Source organism: Mus caroli, chromosome 9 (assembly GCF_900094665.2).
Source record: "Mus caroli chromosome 9, CAROLI_EIJ_v1.1, whole genome shotgun sequence".
Lineage (NCBI taxonomy): Eukaryota > Metazoa > Chordata > Mammalia > Rodentia > Muridae > Mus > Mus caroli.
Window position 1 is genome coordinate 54,759,200 of NC_034578.1, and position 18,503 is coordinate 54,777,702.

The following is an 18,503-nucleotide window of genomic DNA, read 5'->3' on the forward strand; positions in this document are numbered from 1 at the left end:
ATGGTTGTGAGCCACCATGTGGTTGCTGGGATTTGAACTCTGGACCTTCGGAAGAGCAGTCGGGTGCTCTTACCCACTGAGCCATCTCACCAGCTTCAGAGCTTTCAACTGAACCAATTGACTCTTCCTTCTCCTTGGCCCCAGGCCCGAGGGTTAGCACCCGTGAAGGACATTGTCACCCACTTAGGGGGTTATGGGAACTGACACATGTCTGACCGTCCCAGGCCACCACCCTTACCTCAGAGGAAAGCAGCTGGAAGGAGAGGTTCACCGAGGGGGCTTCTCCATTGATGGTTTTTAGGTTGGTGTCCTGGGGAGGAGAAGGCTCACTAAGTCCGCAGTCAGGCCAGCTGCAGGCAGGCCTCTGCTCCACCACCTCTTGATCTGGCTTCTCCAGGACGAGGGAGGGGTGCCAAGGGGTGTGGGTGAGATGCCAGAGCTGGCCTTCTGCCTGTTCCTGCCCTGCTTCCGCACGGCTCTCTCACTCCACTCACACCTGACTGGCACTTCCACACTCATCTTCTGGCAGAGCAGAAGTTCCTGCTTGCTGCTATGTCAGAAGTATTTAGGGAAATGGTGACTCAGAAATAGACACTGATGCTGGCGGCACATGCCTGTGATCCCAGCGCTGGGTAAGTGGAGGCAGGAGGACCGGGAGCTCAAGACATAGCAAGTCTGATACCTGAGAACCTGTCTCAAAAAGATCAAGAAAAATAAATGTAAAAGATGATAAAATAATGATACGGGTTTCCCCATATTTTTCCAGTGGGGATAGAACCTTTGGCCTCTTGCAAGCTTGCACCCTAGGCAAGTGCTCTTCCACTAATGCTACACTCAAAGTCTTGGTTATTTTATGTTATTTTTACTTAACTGTTTATTTATTATTTACTTTTCTAAGGTTCCCAGGCTGTAGCCCAGAAAAGTCTCAAAGTTTCCATTTTTAAATTTCATTCCAGAATTTACAGGCCTGTGCTACCAGGCCTGATATTATTGGGAATTTATTTTAAATGCTTTATGTATTTCCTGACCAAATCCCATAGCAATCAGGTGAGCAAGTTCTCTCTCTCTCTCTCTCTCTCTCTCTCTCTCTCTCTCTCTCTCTCTGTGTGTGTGTGTGTGTGTGTGTGTGTTTCTGTGTGTGTGTGTGCATGCGCACATGCGTGTTTGTTTTATAGATAAGAAAACTGAGGCCCAACACTAAGTATTTTTCCCACGGCAGGAACTATAATCCCATGAAAGTGGGTAAGTGAAGCCAGAATTTGAACTCAGTCTGTCTGTCTGTCCCTAGACCCTGAGTATAACACTCTGCTTTCTGTTCCCTGGATGTGTGGATAGAGATAAGAAATGAGGTCTTGGGAGATTGTCATCTGCCCCAGGTCCTGTAGGAAGATGGGTAGGGAAAGCCTTGGACCCAGGTCTGGGAACGCCTGAGCCCTTGCTTTTATTCTCTGGGTTCCCAGGTTTACCTTTCCAGGGGCTCAGCCTGGCTTGTCTCCCCACCTCCACAGCTAAGACTCGTCTTTGGTTCCTCACACTTGCAGGCTTCCTTGTTGGGTGCCCTGATAGAGGCTGCTAAGAAGCTACATTTACCCGGATGGTGGTGGCACATGCCTTATATCCTAGCATTTGGGAAGCAGAAGCAGTCTGATATCTAACTTCAAGGCCAGCTTGGTCTACAGAGCGAGTTCCAGGACAGCCAGGGCTACACAGAGAAACCCTATCTAAACAACTCCCCCCGCCCCAAAGCCATATTATAGGTGCGGCCATGGAGGTAGGGGTGGGATGGGGCTGGGTGGGGGACCAGCTAACAGTAAGCACTTACGATGATGGGAAGCCGTTCCACTTGCAGCCCTTGCAAGTGTTTTCCTGTCAACATCTTGTGGTATAGACGAGATTTCAGTGGTAACACGGAGACACCCAGGGGCTGGTTGAGGGCCCATGGCTCACTGCTTTGCACTGTGTGAGGAAAGGCCAAATCAGGTCCTGTCAGTGACTACCCGTTACACTGCCGCGGCTTCTTAGATGGGTTTTTAGGTATTCCCCAGACTCCATCCTTGGTTATGGACATGTAGCTCTCTGGGTTTCCAATGACTCTACTTCCCTGCCTCCTGTTTCCCTTACACACACACACACACACACACACACACACACACACACACACACACACACACTGCCTATTTGGTTCTTCAGAGATTTATCAGCTCAGCATGAGCTCTAAGCAGATTCTATACCCATTGGTAGTTTTCTGGATTGCCCTGTCTCTGTCCTCTGGGTGAGTGTGTGCCTCAGTTTAGACTATGGGATTGGAACTTGGGATCAGCTGTTTCTTCTGCCGTATACTCCTGTGTATACTCTCTCCTCACTGAGGGACACTTATGCTATCCAGGTAAGGATTGGCCTGAGAGTCCTGGCCTATGCTCTGCAGCTACCCTAGGGACTGCCTGCACTGGGGGCTTCCTGGCTCCTGGAGGCCCAAAGGCAGTCCTTGCAGGAGACAGAGGCAGGTAGCCCAAACATCCCTTCACCGGACTCTCTTGATGAACTTTGTCCTGAAGGGATACTGGGTACTTACTTGAGGCACAGGGGTAATACTCCAGCACCAGGGCTGTGTTCTCTGAGAAACTGGTGGCTCCATCTCGGGCTTGGAAGAGGAAGGACTGGTTCCATAAGGGCTGCTCTGGGGGTCCCCCAGGCTTGGACAGCTGGAAGAGTGAGAACAGATGTGGGTTATACCTTCCTTCAGATTCGGTTGTACATGTGTCTCTTACTTGCCCCAAGTGTTTGTCTCAGTTATCAAAAGTGAAAAATAAATAAGTAAATAAATACTAGGATAACTACTAAATTCTTACATTAAGACAACCACTCAGTACTGTGTTCTCATTTTTCTGTATATATTTTATATGTATAATTATCATTCTGTCCTTTCCCACTTACAGTCAAAGCCTAAGCATACCCAGAGTCTCATTACTCATGACCTTAGTAACTTCAAGATACTCTGTGTTTGGTGGCATTGACCTATAATCCCAGCACGTGAGAGGTAGAGGCAGGAGGATTAGGAGTTCTAGGATAACTTGGGCCATATAAAGAGTTGGAAGACAACCTCAGCTATGTCAAGAGATTGAGCCCAGCCTGGGTTGTATAAAACCCAAAACAGAATCCACCTTCTCTAGATGATGCTTTGTCCTGTCCAACTGTCCTGAGTTGTCCTTTTCAAGTTCTTAATTTGTGTGTGTGTGTGTGTGTGTATGTGTGTAGGCATGTGAGTATGTGCACGCATGCACATGAGTGTAGTACGTGTGTACATGTGTGTGCCTGTAAATGTGTGCGCATATGTGTGTGCACGAGTGTGCATGTGTGTGCATGTATGTGTGTATGTGTGTGTGTGTGCATGCAAGCACACCCGAGCCACATTACATATGCAGAGGTCAAAGAACAACTTGCATGAGTTAGCTCTCTCCTCCCATCACGTGTTATGGTTTGGGTAATCAAACTCGGATTGGTAGGGTTGGCAGCAAGTGTCTTAACCCTCAGAGACATTTTGCTGTCCCATTTAAAAAATTTTTTTTTAATCTATGACAACATCGAGCTGAATGCTCTTTGCCACATCCCTCTGCATCCCAGACTATTTTCTAAGCACAAATACCCGAGGTAACTGTTCAGTGAAGGAATTCCCATGCTCTAGGGTACGCGCTAGATGTGTGTACTGTTTTCATACTCAGCCTCTTTCTGTTCCATGCATGCTCCTCCAGCCCCGTTCAGAAGACCACACAGGGCTTCAGATTTCAGACCCTGTGTTTATCTGGCTTTACTGTCAGGCAGCAGATGGGCACATGCATGGAGAAGCTTGGAAGACAAAATGTGAGACTACTGACTAATCCCAGAGGAGGCTGAAAGGTGTGGCAAAGTGAAAGAGGAGGAAGAGGCTTCTGGAGGAAGAATGAAAACAAGGAACAAAGTGTGGGGGTGACACGGAGCTCAGCATGTGTGAAGAACCCTGGAGGCCGGGAACTCATGGGAAAGCACAGAGCCCACATAAATAGGAAGGTGGGAGAACAGCCTGTAACTCTCTCACATAGAGCCCTGCAGGGCCTCAGTGGGGCTGCCTGCTCCCAGTGGAGCCCTGCTGGGAGGAAGAGATGCTGAACCAGGGGCTGTCAGCAACAGTGGCACTGGTCCTACCTTTTGCTTCCTCGAGGGGAATAAGGTCAACACAAGCACTCCAGGAGTTACTGATGCTAGGTGGAGGGATATCAATACTACTTCTGACGGGACAGAGCTCTCATGTCTGTCATACTAATGGGCCTGCTCTGGTCCTCAGGAGTCTTGCCCAAGGCTGAGCTGATAATCTTTCCCTGTCCCCAAGGAGAAGGTTTGTGATGAACACAGGGACAGATGTTCCTGAACACTAGACAGTGGCTGGAGTCATGGACACATCCCTAAGATGTCATGGTGGAAGTTGCCTGGTCAGCAGCCTAGGCCACAGAGGCCAGCCGTAAGCTCTGTGGGACTTGGTATTGATTTCTCAGAATTGATTCCTACACTGGGACACCGCCCCCCCCCGAGAGTCATTCCCTTCTCCTGGGTGTCAGAGGAAGGTAGCCACATTGCCTAGGTTAGCTGCCAGGCTCTGGGGCCCTCAGGGAGGAGGGACTGTGACTCAGTTTCCTGCTACCTCATTTGTTGTCCCTATCCTGGGAAAGGGTTCTTTAATGGATGCTAGCTGTCTGCTTTGGGACTTATTAGCAGATCTAAATGGATTCTACACGGCAAGAGGTGGTAAGTGGCTGCCTGCCCAGGGAGGGACAGTCCTTTCCCTGAATGGGTTCCCAGGGTAAGTCTCCCAGGAGAAAGCCCTTCATACCTAGAATTGGGGGAGGGTGAATCATACTCATATTCTCTCTCTCTCCCTCTCCCTCTCCCCCTTACCCCCCCCCTCAAGACACACACACACACACACACACACACACACACACACACACACACACGAGCGTGTGTAGGACTCAGGGCTAAATAACAATTTGTTTTCAGGGCTTTGTGAAAGTAAAGGTGCTATTGGCTGATCCTTACGCTGTGCAGGGGTGAGGGGGTGGGGTGGGCATAGGGTAGACATGGCCCGAAGATGCTAATGGGAAAGGCTATGGTGGGTTTCGGAATTAAGGAATATGATTAACCCTCAGCTGTGATCTTCAGAAAAGCCATTAACCCTCTGCCATTGAGGCAGACCTGCCTTCCCTGGAGACAGAGCCTTCATTCTGTGGGCCCTTGTCCCTTGTCCTCCTCCTATTTCTTCTGAAGCTACCCTCACTCTTACCTCAGCCACTGCTGTCTGTTATGCCCAGGCACAGTAGAGTCACTCTGAGAGGAAGAGCTGTTAGCGGGTTGTGCTGGCTGGGACTTCCAGCAAGCTAGGACCCTTAGCTCTGGGCCCAGGGACCAGGTTAAGCTTATTGTTTGGGTAACAGCAGGTCCTTTCCCCTCTTTGGGACCTAGTTTTTCTGTCAGATGGCTTGTGCTCTGCACTTTGAAAAGCCAACAGTTTGTAAGATTGAAGGAGACAATGGGTATTTTGTTAGAAGGCAAAAAAAAGTTCAGTTTGAACAAACTCAGCAAGCGTTGCCTGGGATGCCATGACAGACACTTGTAGGATATTGCAGGGACCACGGGAGAGCAAGAGACTGACTCTGCCCCTTCCTGGAGCCTATCTTCTAAGAGCATAGAGCACATATATGCATGTAAATAAACACCCACCCGTTTCTGCCATCATGTAGGGGCCTGAGCAAATTATTGTAGGAGCCACAGGGAAGAGCCAAGGGTTGAGGCCAAGGCTGGAGGTGACAGAGGACAGACACAGAGAATGCTGGGTGAGTTCTTCCCTGAGGTTGGGTGAGAACTGTAGCAATGAGCACTGAGGCTGGGTGAGCAGCATAGCTAACAGGGGCTTGGTCCTCTGTGTGAGGCGATGAGGGGTTCAAGGGAAGCACGGAGTTCAGGGAAAGGTGTGCCTTGCTTGCTTCTCAGAGAACAACTGAGCAAGGCTGGATCAGAGAAGCTGCTGCAATGGACCAGGCAGGAAAGTCAGCCAGCACCGGAGTGAGTCCAGGGTGATGGGAAACTTGAGAGCTTGGCAAGATGGTTGTAGGGCCAGGTCAGAAAGGGATGGTGGGCACAGGGGCTGTTTTCCTCCTTTGTTTCCTTCTTGATGGTTCTGCCCTAACTCTGCAGGCTGTGGGAGGTACAGGAGCAAGCAGGTGGGTCCAGGAGGCAAACCTGTGTCCAAGCAGATGTGTCTAGCCTATCCCTTGGCTGATCAGAGCTCAGGTTTTGCCATCCTCACCAGGTTGGGAGAGGAGTGGAACAGACTGAGGGTGGCCTGGTACATCCTTGCCTCACACCAAAAGGTAGAGAGAGCCTTCTTATGCAGGTGCCTCCTCTCTTCACACCCTGGTTTAGGCTATCAGCACATCAGAGCCATTACCACTCCCCCACACACCCCCAAAGTGATTGGCTCCAGGAAGTGCTTGTGACATGATTTTGGCCAATGAGAACAAGAGAGAAGGTGGGTTGGGCACTTAGTGGGCAGGTTTAGTTATGGGTTTCTCATAAAAATCCAAGCTCCTCATTATCCCTGGATCATATCTGTGCCAGAAACCTGGGAGTTCCTAGGAGCAGCTAGGTGCCCAGATGGTCATTGCTAGATGTTAGAGATCATGTCTTTAAAGCTACCATGGCAGCATGTAGGCTACTTATGATGTAGGGCAGTAGATAGGCCATCTAACTGGGGTTTCTGTGGGGTTCCAGCATCGGGTGCAATGACAAGGGTGCTTTCAGGGTGTGAATCCCTGAAGGGGACAGAAGGGACTCTTAGCCCTAGACTCTTAGGGCTAGCCTTTGTGTTCTAACAGCCTGTTCAGGTATGAGTCAATAGGTCTGGAAGAATCATACAGACCTATTGTTGATTTATTAAAGGGCACACAGCTAGCAAGCTACATAGCTAGACTCCAACCTCAGTCTGCTGGGTCTGGCAGCCCCTTGCCCAAGGGCTTGTGGGAAACACACAGTGCTCTAAGATGTCAGAGGTCCAGCTTTAGAAATTATCTGGTTCATTCCTACCCCATCAACTGGCAAGATGAGGGATGAATCTCAGAAGGGACAGGGTAGGGGACTGTGTGCTCTCGAAGCCCAGGGCATCTGGCTTGATACCGTTTTTCTTCCCAACATGTCCCTCTGTTGTTCTCCCTGAGGGTTCCTGGGCATCTCCAAGTTATGTGCAGCTTTAAATCTCACCTAGGTACTGGGAAGCCTTATAGCAAGTGTGTTGTTATTACTGGGCTCTGGCTTTGAGTCCCACATGTGGGAGAAGCACAGGAGAAGTCTGTAGTGAGGAGTACCACCCCCACTCATGTGGAGTTAGGCAGTAGTGGTAGCCAGTGGTCAAGCCTGGAGAGGCTCGCTCATTAAAGCAGGCAGTACCTCCTGCCTCTTGGGATGGCTGCTGATCAGCTCATAATTTTCTGTGCAAATGCAGGGCCATGTGTGAGATGCCTCTGGGGAAATCAGACTGAGGATTGGTTTGGGCTTGAAGCTGTCCTTATGATCCCCCTTTATCCCACCCTTCCCTGCCTACCATCACTCCTGCCTGTGTCTGAGCCTTCTTTCAATGTCTTTTAAATGAAAGCCGGGGCTCCAACAGAGTGTCTTGTTCTTATTTTAGCAGGCAGATGTCAGGAGGGACTTCCAAGAACACCCTGTCTTCCAAGCCTGCTCCGTCATGTGCAGGAAGCTCTCAGTGGAGCAGTCTGTAGGAGGTTAGTCAATCTGACCATTTCCCAGGCCCAGCCACAACCTGTGTACCTCTTCTCCAGCATATTTAAACATATGCCTTCTGCCCATTCCCAACATACACTACATCTCAGGTTATAGATGTATACTGTATTACATAGATGGTTTCACTGCCCTGCCCTGGACCATCACTTTCATATCAAACATCAAGACCAATGGCTGGTGAAATGGCTCGGTACTGATGAGGCTTGCTGTCAAGGCTATCCACCTGAGTTTGCTCTCTGGAACCTATGTAAAGCCAGTTCCATAATGCTGTCCTCTGCCCTCCACATGTGTGGCGTGGTATGGATGCACCTCTCTCTATTATGTATACACACATACAATGATAATGAATTAAAAGAAAAATAGCAAAAAGTAATGACTAAGTTGGCATAGTGGCACACGCCTGTCTTCCCAGGGCTGGGAGGATAGGAGGGGTAGATGGAGAGTAAGAAGCCAGCCTGTGCTATAGAAAGAGACCCTGTCTCCAAAACAGGGTGAGGGGTCAAGACTTGCCCATGCTAACTCTACACTACAGACATCAACACCCTTTTCCTATGGTTAAACATATATTACAGAGGCCAAGGAAGTGGCCAAGTCTGTAAAGACCTTGCTGGAGATCTGGATTCTGTCCTTGGCACACGTATAAAGAAGCCGGGCCAAGTGAGCACCAGTAATCCCAACACAGGAGGGTCACTGGGGCTTGCTGGCCAGCCAGTTTAACTGAGTCAGCGAGCTCCAAGTTCAGTGAGACCCTCTGTCTCAAAAGATACGGCGAAGAAGGGCTGGCAAGGTAGTTCAGTGGGTAAAGGCACTCGCTGCCAAGTCTGATGACCTGGGTTCAATCCTTGGGATCCACAAGGTGGAAAGAGAAAACTAAGTCCCATAAGTTAACCTCTTGACTTTTATACTTGTGCTGTGGCATGTAAGTACCCCCCCCCAATTTAGAAACATAAAATCAATAAAGTGGAAAACACTGGGTATTGACCTTTGTTCTCCACATGCACACATGTGCACACATGCCACTCCTCCTTCTCCTCCTCCTCTTCTTCTTCTTCCTCCTCTTCCTCCTCCTAAGGGTTTGACACTCACAATTCCATATCCCTCTGCTCTTTTATCTTCCCTAGCCCCTAATAACACTATAGTATTTCTGTCCCCATGACTGTTGACTTGAGGTGCCCCATGACAGGCGGAGTCCATAGTGTTTGTTGTCTCCCCTTCTCTTCTTGTCATAGCTCTGATAGTCCCTGCTGGCTTTTTACTAGATTAGACATGATCTGGGTAAATGTTTAGTATCTCTGGGAGCCCTGAGGGCAGGTCCTGGGCAGCACACAGGAATGATCCTGGGCAGTGGTGAGGTGTAGCAGACACTTTCAGCAGTCAGCTGAGTTGCTGGCAGATGCTGTAATGAATGAATGGGGCCACCGTTGGGAAGGAGCCATACCTGAGGATATCCGTTCTGGTTGATCCGAGGCACATCAAAGTTCATTGGCGATGAGATAGGGAAGGAAACCTGGGTGAGGGGCAGCCCCACAGAGGCAGGATCCTGCCTGGCCTGCCTGGCCCTGGAGAGGCAAGGAGACAGTAGTTGGCACTCTCTGACTCATGGTCACCCTGACAGCTGGGACTCACACTTAGCCTCTGGGATACGGTGAAGGAGAGAGCAAAGTGGCCCACCTCACTTAGGCCAGGACCTTGGAACATGCTGGTGAGCTCTGGCCCAAGCCTTGGGAAGGCTAATTTTAGTCAGGAGATGACAGCTGTACAGCTGTAGCTCCCAGGCTCCCTTAGCAGGGATCTGAGGTGTACCTTGGCTGCATCAGAGTAAATTAGCTTTACTGACTTTAAAATGGGCCTTGCCTTCCCACCTCATCTTTAAAAGATGTTAGCAGAGTTCCTCCTGACTTGTGGGAATCCTGGCTTATGCTTAAGGGGTAAAGGGAGCCCGTGGGTAAGGTGCCCATGTGTGCCTATGCTGCTTGCAGTTTGGGCCCATTGATGTATGACCACTGCAGCAGGCCTCATATCATCTGCTTTTGGGGACAACCAGTGAGCAGCATGAGCCTTAAGCCCTGAACCTGACAGGTAGAAGGTACTGTGAGGTTGTGGTCTTGGAGTGGCATGCTTTTTTGGAGGGGCAGAGGTGCCCCTGGGCAGGAAAGGAGCCTCTCTTAGCCTCCTTAACTCTGGCTCCTTCTTGCTTTTCATGCTGGACTCCCCCCCCCCCATATGCTCAGAAATCCCAGGGGAGATCCCCACATTCCTTTTCCAGGGGCTCAAGGTCTTCTGGAAGAGAAAGGTGAAGTCTGCTCACGGAGCTCACTAGGGCCTCAGATCAAGGTGTGTGGGGAGCACAAAGGGAATTTAGGAGAAGGGGAGGCTTTGCCCATCCCAGCCCCCTGCCCCGCCCCTCCACAACTCACTTAAACTCAGTATAGTTGGGAACTACCCGAGCAATTACCACCATGGGCTTGAGGCTGTTGACTAAGGGCTCGTTGACTCCTCGAAGAAAGACCTGCAGAAGAGAAGAAGCAGGTGACGGCTTGTGGCTGTGACCCTCCAAGAGGCACAGCCAGACCCCCTCTTTATCCCTGCCATCTCTCCCACCCCCCATGTCCCTATGCCTGCCATGACCACGTGATCATCATGCCTCTGCCTGTCCCTGGGACCTGGTCCTTCTGCTCCTGCTCCCCTTGCTTCCTTCTTTGCTCAAAGCTTCTCTACTCCAGGGAGTTACCCCCTGGGTCTGACTGGGGCAAGTGCCACTGATTTCCTGGGCATTACTGGAATTCAGCTGCCCTGAGAGACAAGGTGGACAAGCTTGAGTCCAGGACGGGGGCGGAGGGAGGTCCAGACAATTATGTGCTCTGGAGCAAAACTCTGGTCATAGAGCCCCCTGAGTTTCAAGTAAGGGTTCTCTGATGAGAGCGTGAGACAAGAGGGCACTTTGTAAACCGAGGGCACTAAGCCCAGGGCAGGTTTCTCCAACTGTGTTGGTCATACGGAAAACTTTCTGATTTGGTGTTCATTAGCTCTGGGGTCTGTTCACTGCAGGGCTTTTTCCAGTAAAGGGTGGTTGGGATGTCAGTCCTCAGCAGGAGTATTGCCTGGTCATCCCTCGTTTCATGGCTCTCACCATGTTGCCAAAGCCTGCAGTGTAGGTGTTTGCCTGTCTGCTCTTTTGCCCATATTTCCTGCCAGCTCCCCAGGCCCTTCTTATTGCTGCAAATCTCTCTTCCTTGCCTATGCTAACCCATTCTTGCCTTTGCTTTTGCACAAACCAATTTCTCTCCCCGAGTGTCCCCACCCCCATCTTCTACCAATCCATCCTGACAGCCGCTTGTCTTCCAGTAGGTTCTGGGACGGCACCCCTGGCTTCCTTCTGGTCACTGTCACCAAAGCAGCCATTCCCGTGGCCTCTGCATTCCTCCTCTGTAGCACTCATCAGAATTGAAGCTTCTAACTTAGCTCTTGTTTGTTCTCTATTTAATAAATTGGCATGCGCAGACACAAGCGTCTTGTTGACTGCTGTCTTCCCAGCCTTTAGCATAGAGCCTGGCACAGAGCTGACGTTAGCAAGGTTTGGGGTACTGAAGAGGAAATGGAGACTGATGAAGGGAGAGGGGCCTCTGGGTTTCTGAGTGTTAAGGGGGAAGGATGGAGGAAGAGAAAGACCTGGGAACAGACTGAGAGAAACACAGTGGCCTTAGGGAGGGTGGAGTTGAACCAGCTTCAAGGGATGTCTCTGTCCTAAGGAGAAAGGCAGGAAGGGCAGTGGCCCTTAGGCACAGCAGAGGGGTCATTTCCTCTCTGGGTCTGCCTCAGCTTGGAAAACCTTGGCCAGAACCAGAGCCAGAACCAGAGCCAGACCCAGAGCCAGACCCAGACTCTCTTTAGGCTTCAGTTTTCCAACTTATACATTGAAGTTTTTGGTCTTCTGACTCTAACCTCCAGTGCAAAAAGAAGCTTAACCTCTCTCTTCACCTCATTACCCTTCTCCTTCTGCCTGGACCCATTTCTGTTGGGCTGCTGGTGGCTAACTCCACACTGGTGTGATCTGATAAGTACTTAATTCATCCTTAGTGCCTTTGGCTCTCAGAGGAGCCTCCCAGTGAGCCTCTGATGTCACTGGAGGTCTGTCAGGCCCTATGACTCACAAGAACGCCAGCAGGTATGAGGGCTGAAGGTGATGGTGTAGGTGTGTCTTTAGGGGATGGATAATTTACATCTGGTGTGTGCTGACTCTGTCATGTATGAATGAGACAGCAGTGCCAGCACCCCTGCTAGTGACAGCTTGGTGAGTAGCTGAAGCAATTTCTTTTTCAATCGTGTCCCCTCATCTACCATCAGCCAAAGAGGTCCTGTGGCTGTACCGGAGACACAGTCGGGAGAAAGGTCTGTGCTGGAGTGGGGAGTGGGTGGGTGGGCTGCTGTGGGCAGGGGATCTCAGACTCAGACAAGCCAGAAACTGAGGCAGGAGCGGGGCAAGTCCACAGTTGTGGGGATGTGGCCCCTTCCCTGGATGAAGCTTTGGTGACAGTAAGGCCATCTTGGTTTTAATCTTTTTTGTCCTATATGTTGGGCTGACTGTAAGTTCTGTGACTCAGGATCTCTGGGCTCTTATATCAGGCTCATTTTGTGTCTCAGTGTCCCCAGATGGGACGTGGGACTAGAGAATGGTTACTGCCTTACCAGACTCATAGTGTTACGTGGCAAGGGATCAAATCAGGTCTGCTAGGGTAGGGAGGAGGCTTGATCCAGAGTCCTGTGGATTGCACATGGATATTTGTGGATGTGAGTCTGTTGCCTAGGGAAAGGCTCAGGGCTCGGATTCCTGGGCCATGTGTACCTCAAGCATCAGTCATTCCTCCTGAAGAGGTCCTTGAGCTGAAAGGTGAGCGGTCATGGTATGGGGCAATGCCTGGTCTACTAGTACACGAGGGTTTATGAATAGCTGTCGGGAGACAGAATAAGTGAACGATGTTGCAAATACGTAAGCACTAGATGAGCCAAACCTCAGGAAGGGCCAGGGAGATTTTTGTCTGTGAATCTTAGGCCCTAGGTTATGGGTCATTACCTCACCAGGGAAGAACAGGACTAAACACAGCCAGGGGCATGGGAGGTAGGCTCTTCCTTGCTCCCAGGAGCGCAAAATCCATGGGAACCTATGTTACTTCCTGAAGCATGTGAGGAACACAGCTGCCACTTAGCCCTTCTTTCTTCATCCAAGGGCAATACAGGGAGGAGAGGCCACTTTTGTCCCAATCAGGGATTGTCGTCACAAACTCAGGCTATTTTATTTGTTGACACTTTTAATATTTTTAAATGTATTCTTATTTTGTGTGTGGTATGTTTGTATGTATGAGGAATGCTTATGTCATGGTGTATGCATGTGTGTGTGTGTGTGTGTGTGTGTGTTTAGGCCAGAGAACAACCTTGTGAAGTCAGCACTCTATGTTAGCTTATGAGGGTTGCACAGCAAAGCTTTGTCCATTGAGCTATCTCACTATCCTCACAAGCTAATTTGGGAAGGTCTCATTGTCCTTTCCCTGTTTGATTTCTTTCATAGATACCTCTGCTCCATATGATTAGGTCATTTAGAGGCAACTAAAGCTTCTATCTGTCCCTATAGTACCCCGATGCTGGTACCTCCAGAGCTGTATGGTCACAGCCAACGTAGCGGGGAAGTAAGCTGCCCTTCCGAACCACAGTGGCATACAGGCAGGTCTTGGCAGCGGCTTCATCTTTTTTCTCAGGCTGCATGGGGCGAAGGCAGGATAGAAGTTGTATAGGAAGGAGAGTGTCTAAGGGGCAGAGCCTGGCCATAAATCCAGCCCTGTGCGGACACTTGCTTAGCATTGCTCCACTGGGACTCCAGCGGTAATTAAAGCTCATGGTCCCTGGGAGCCCTTCCAAGAAGACCATCCAATAAATCTCCTCTTTTCCATTTGAATATTTCATTGCCCTCAAAGGGACTACTGCTCGCCTGCTCTCTTGGTGAAGATGTGATAATGAGGCCTGGGCTGTAAGTGGACTCAGGGTTAGGGACCTGGCAGATGCTCCAAGAGGCCAGATTCAGGCCTAGCTCCAGGGTCTCTTGAGGTCTTTGCTTCCCTACCTGCCCTGGTTCCCCTTCTGTAGTCCTGGAGCCCAGGGAAGATAATGATCTCTGGCACCATAGTTGAAGAATTGCTTGGGAAGGTTAGTGCCAGGGCCTGGGGGGACCCATGCATGCTGAGCGCTTCCCGTGTGTCAGGCACTTTAGCCAGCACCACACTGGAGCCTGTCCAGAGGCGCCTTGTCTCACCTTTGCTGAGGAGCAATGGAGGGCCAGGGTAAAGTAGCCTCCAGTGGGCATACAGCTAGAAAGCAGGAGAGCTGAGACAAACCCAGACAATCCAATCTCACGCTGTGCTTTCCTTTGAAAGGAAAGGTTCTGGAGCACACATGTCGAGGGGAGAGCAAAGGGAGGCTTCTGCTCCTCCATGGCCCAGCACCAGACACACAGTAGGTGTTTAATAAATACTTGAGCAATCAGAGTGAACCATCTCCTTCACCAATCAGCACTAAGGATTCCAGTCCAAGGCTGAGAAGCTGGACTCTCTATTTGAGGCTGATGCTCAGTTGTGCCCCTGGCAGGGTTCATTCTGGGGAATGTTTGCCTGAGATGTACTCCACATCTCTGGCTTGGGAGGAGCATCACCTAGACCCACCCCCAATGCCATCCTCAGAGAACTAGGAACATCAAAGTGCTTTCCTATCAGATCTCCCCTACCCAGCCAGAGGTTAGACCCAGAGCTAGGGCTAGCTTGGGCTTACCTTTACTAACTTAAAGTGGTATGGGTGGAAGATGCGCAGGTATTTAATGGGGATGTCATAGGACACCAGCTCCTTCTTCTTCTTGTTGTCCATCACCTTGAGGATCAAATCTGGAGAGGTGGGGAAGGAAGCTTTTCCAGTGATGTGAGACAGTGAGGGTTAATGGGACCTCGCTGAGACCAGACAGAGAATGGAACACGCGGAGGGTGGCATGTCTTTCCTGTGCAGCTATTTTCTTAGCATCGCAACACTCTTTTCTGGTGGGAGGAAGGAGGAGTGCAGAGGGAGAAGGGGATAACAAGGAGGAGGGAGGCTCATACAGTACAGAAAGACTACTAAATGAAAAAGCTTAGAAAATGACAAGACCCACAAGCCCTTCCCTAAGAGGTGCCGACACCTGGCAAAAGGAAACTCTCCAGTGGAGTTGCCTGAAACTTGGTCAGGAAGCTCCCCAATGCAGCTTTTGTGCGTTGCCACCCATGCTGAGGGTGAGCTTTCCACCAATGCAGCTGTCTCTGAGTCACTTGTGCTCCTGTAACGGTGCTGGCTAGTTTTTGTCAACTTGGCACAAGCTAGAGTTAGCAACAGTTAAGGAACTGCCTCCATCAGACTGAACTGTAGGCATGCCTCTGAGGGCATTTTCTTAATTGTTAATTGCGGGGTGGGGGGGCTGGGGGCAGCCCACTGTGGGCGGTACCATCCTTAGGCAGATGGGCATGGTCTGTATGAGAAAAGTAGATGACCAAACCATAGAAAGAAAGCCAGTTAGCAGAGTTTTTCCACTGATTTTGCTCTAAGCTCCTGCCTTGAGTTCCTGCCTTGGCTTCCCCAATGATGGACTGTGACCTGTAAGTCAAATAAACCCTTTCTTCCCCAAGTTGTTTTCAGTCCGTGTTTTAGCACAGCAACAGGGAAGGAAATCAATACAGTAAGTCCTTACCTGAGTTCCTTGAAGTAATCTAAATAAGCTGACTGGTCCATCAAGCTAGGCTCGAGGGGAAGCATTAGTTTGTCATGGTACACCACCTGAGGTAAACATTTGCTCCCCCAGGGAAAGTCACACAACATGTCTGCATTCCTACCCAGGGCAAGGCTTCATATCAGGTGCTGTTAGCTTCCGAGCTTGGAATGGACACACGGGACCAAGCTCAGTCACACAAGGCTATAAACATGCATGAACACAGTGTTACAGGCAAGCAGGAATAGTGCAGGACCAAGACCCCTGCCCTTGGTCACACACACTCCCACCAGCTCCTCCTGTGGGACGGGAAGGAGGTGACTCTCATGTTTCAGGTAGGCAAACAGAGCCTCAGTAAAGAAACAATTTACTCAAGGACGCTCTCAATCTAAGGACCGATAAAAAGTCTCCTCCATGGGGCCGGGGAGACGGATGGCTCAGTGTCAGGAGCACTGTTTGCTCTCTAGAGAGCTAGAGGACTTGGGTTCAATTTCCAGCACCCACATGGCAGCTCACAACACGGGTGCCTCCCATTCTGCCCTCTTCTGACCTCCGTGGACACTGCATGCACGTGATGCACAGTCGTACAGGCAGACAACATACCCATACTCGTAAAATAAAAATAAATAATTTTAAAAAGCCTACTCCAAGTCAAGGAAATTCTTTGGGGGAGGTGAGATTTTATTTATTTTTATTTTTTGTGGGTGAGTGTCACCTCATGCATGCATGTCCACCACGAGAGAGACTTGTCCCTGCGGAGGCCTGAAGAGGGTGTCAGGTTCCCTGGGAATGGAGTTATAGACAGATGTGAGCTGCCATGCAGGTACTTGGGACTGAATCCAGGTCCTCTGCAATCGTCGTGGGGCTTTTAAGCACTGAGCTGTTTCTCTAGTCTCTCCTTCAACGACATTAAAATTAAGGTCAACACACCATTTAGTGGACACTTCTACATCGTCTTGTAAAATCAGGACAAACTTTAAGGAGAAAGCCAACGTCCCGGAAATGATCATGGCACCCACTCGTGGGCACCTGCTGTGTTCCCGGCATGGTGATAACAAGTGCCCATTTATTATTCCTATAAATTTTTATGGTAAACATCATCACCTCTCTCTCTCTCTAAAATATGATTAATGGCACTCAGACGGGCCATAGAACTGGAGCAGCATCCTACAGCTAGGATATGGGCAGTGAGGAGGTTGGACTGGCGACTCTTAATGCATTTTCTCATTCTTGGAAATCTGTGATTTGAAAAGGAGGAAGAGATGGGGGATGAGGGAAGAGAAGGGGTAGGGGGGAGGGAAGATGAAACTGGAAGGAGGAGAAGCTAAACGAGATCCAGAGAAAAACGGGCAAAGTGGGGCAAGGAATATGCCTGAAGGGCAACCTTCCCCAAAGGACATTTCAGCATCAGGAAGGGGTGCTGCTCCAGCCCTGTGCACCCCTCCCATCTTCATAGCTGACTGACTAGGGAGTGGGAAGGAAGCTACCAAGAACACATAGACAAGCAACTGCACTTGCCAAGAGCAGGCTACATGGGATTCATACCCAGTAGGAAAGAGGTACCAGAAAGTCTCATAGCTGACTAGAAGGAAGTATAATACCTCCAGGATTTGTAGTGAAGTCAGTAGGTCTGGGTTCCCTTACCAAGATGCTAATTTGTTTCCGCTAGGAAGTCACTTAGCCTCTCTGAGCTTCTTTATAACATTAATACTTCAAACAGGCCGGGCGTGGTGGCGCACGCCTTTAATCCCAGCACTCGGGAGGCAGAGGCAGGCGGATTTCTGAGTTCAAGGCCAGCCTGGGCTACAGAGTGAGTTCCAGGACAGCCACGACTACACAGAGAAACCCTGTCTCGAAAAACCAAAAAAAAAAAAAAAAAAATACTTCAAACAGAAAGCATCTTACTCAATCCCTAAGATTGCTGAGGAAGGACTGTGTGCATATGAATGAGCAATCCCCCCATCCCACCCCACCCCCACCCCCAGCTTCCCCTTGTTAACCATCTGCACCTCTTCACACACTCACACATCTCTGAGCAGACCCGAGAAGACTCTGCCGGGTTTTCTCAGTATTCCCAGTCAAGACCAGACCACAGTAGTCAAGGAAGCTGTAAACTTATACCCCCGTCAAATCCCCCAAACCGACTGAGATTTTATGAGACCTTTGCATCTGCCTGTTTTAGAACAGCCTGCTTTTGTAGGGAACCAGCTCTGAGCTGTAACTGGGGGGAACGGTCAGCCATTCCGACTATGGTGTTGTCTTCATGTTCCAAACGTGCTTCCTTGGCTTCCTGTTTGGACACTGAACCCTTCCTTCCTCCTTCCACCACTCCTTATGTGTGATCAACACACCATTTTGGTTACCCACCCACTTTGGCCTTGACCCAGGGTCTAAACTTCCCCTTTGCTTTTTATTAGTGTGTCCTTGAGCTACCTCCCACCATTCTCTTGCCTCTTGGCCTGGCCCCCAATTCCCTACCCCCACTGTAGATATCACCACAGCAACCAGTTCCAACTAGGTTCCAACAAGCAGCTTCGATCTGCCAAGAGGTGCCTGCCAATATACCCTGACTCATGTGGTCTCTTCACCCTGCTGTCGCTCCTGTAATTAGTCCTGCCTCTTGCTACACAAAAGACCCAAGACTACTGACCTCGGCACATCCTTCCTCATTTCACCCCAGTTGTGCATGGCAGGAGGGTTCATTCACATGGCTACACACACACACACACACAGAAAGAGGGGGGAAGGGGTGGTAGGGGTGGAATGGGGAGGAGGTGGCTACAGCACAGACAGCACATCCTATACAATGATATACACATGAATGAGCCTGCACACAGGTCCTCACAAAGGCATGAATGTATAAGCACACATCTGCATCTGTGTAAAATCCCAGGTTAATCCCCCCCCC

General features: G+C 50.1%; 1 protein-coding gene across 6 annotated transcripts in view; it reads right to left on the bottom strand.

The window, feature by feature from the left end:
- The window catches only part of Ccdc33 (coiled-coil domain containing 33), a 92,222-nt gene that overhangs the window by 40,087 nt on the left and 33,632 nt on the right, over positions 1-18,503 (bottom strand). For 5 of the 6 annotated variants that reach the window (XM_021172514.1, XM_021172513.1, XM_029481082.1 and 2 more), the window contains exons 4-10: positions 14,638-14,747; positions 13,468-13,575; positions 10,242-10,333; positions 9,263-9,383; positions 2,573-2,702; positions 1,823-1,956; positions 239-310 (exon numbers count right to left, since the gene is read on the bottom strand). In XM_021172514.1, coding sequence (XP_021028173.1) covers positions 239-310; positions 1,823-1,956; positions 2,573-2,702; positions 9,263-9,383; positions 10,242-10,333; positions 13,468-13,575; positions 14,638-14,747 — 767 coding nt within the window. The remainder of the gene's footprint in view (positions 1-238; positions 311-1,822; positions 1,957-2,572; positions 2,703-9,262; positions 9,384-10,241; positions 10,334-13,467; positions 13,576-14,637; positions 14,748-18,503) is intronic. The other variant, XM_021172509.1, reaches the window with a different exon arrangement.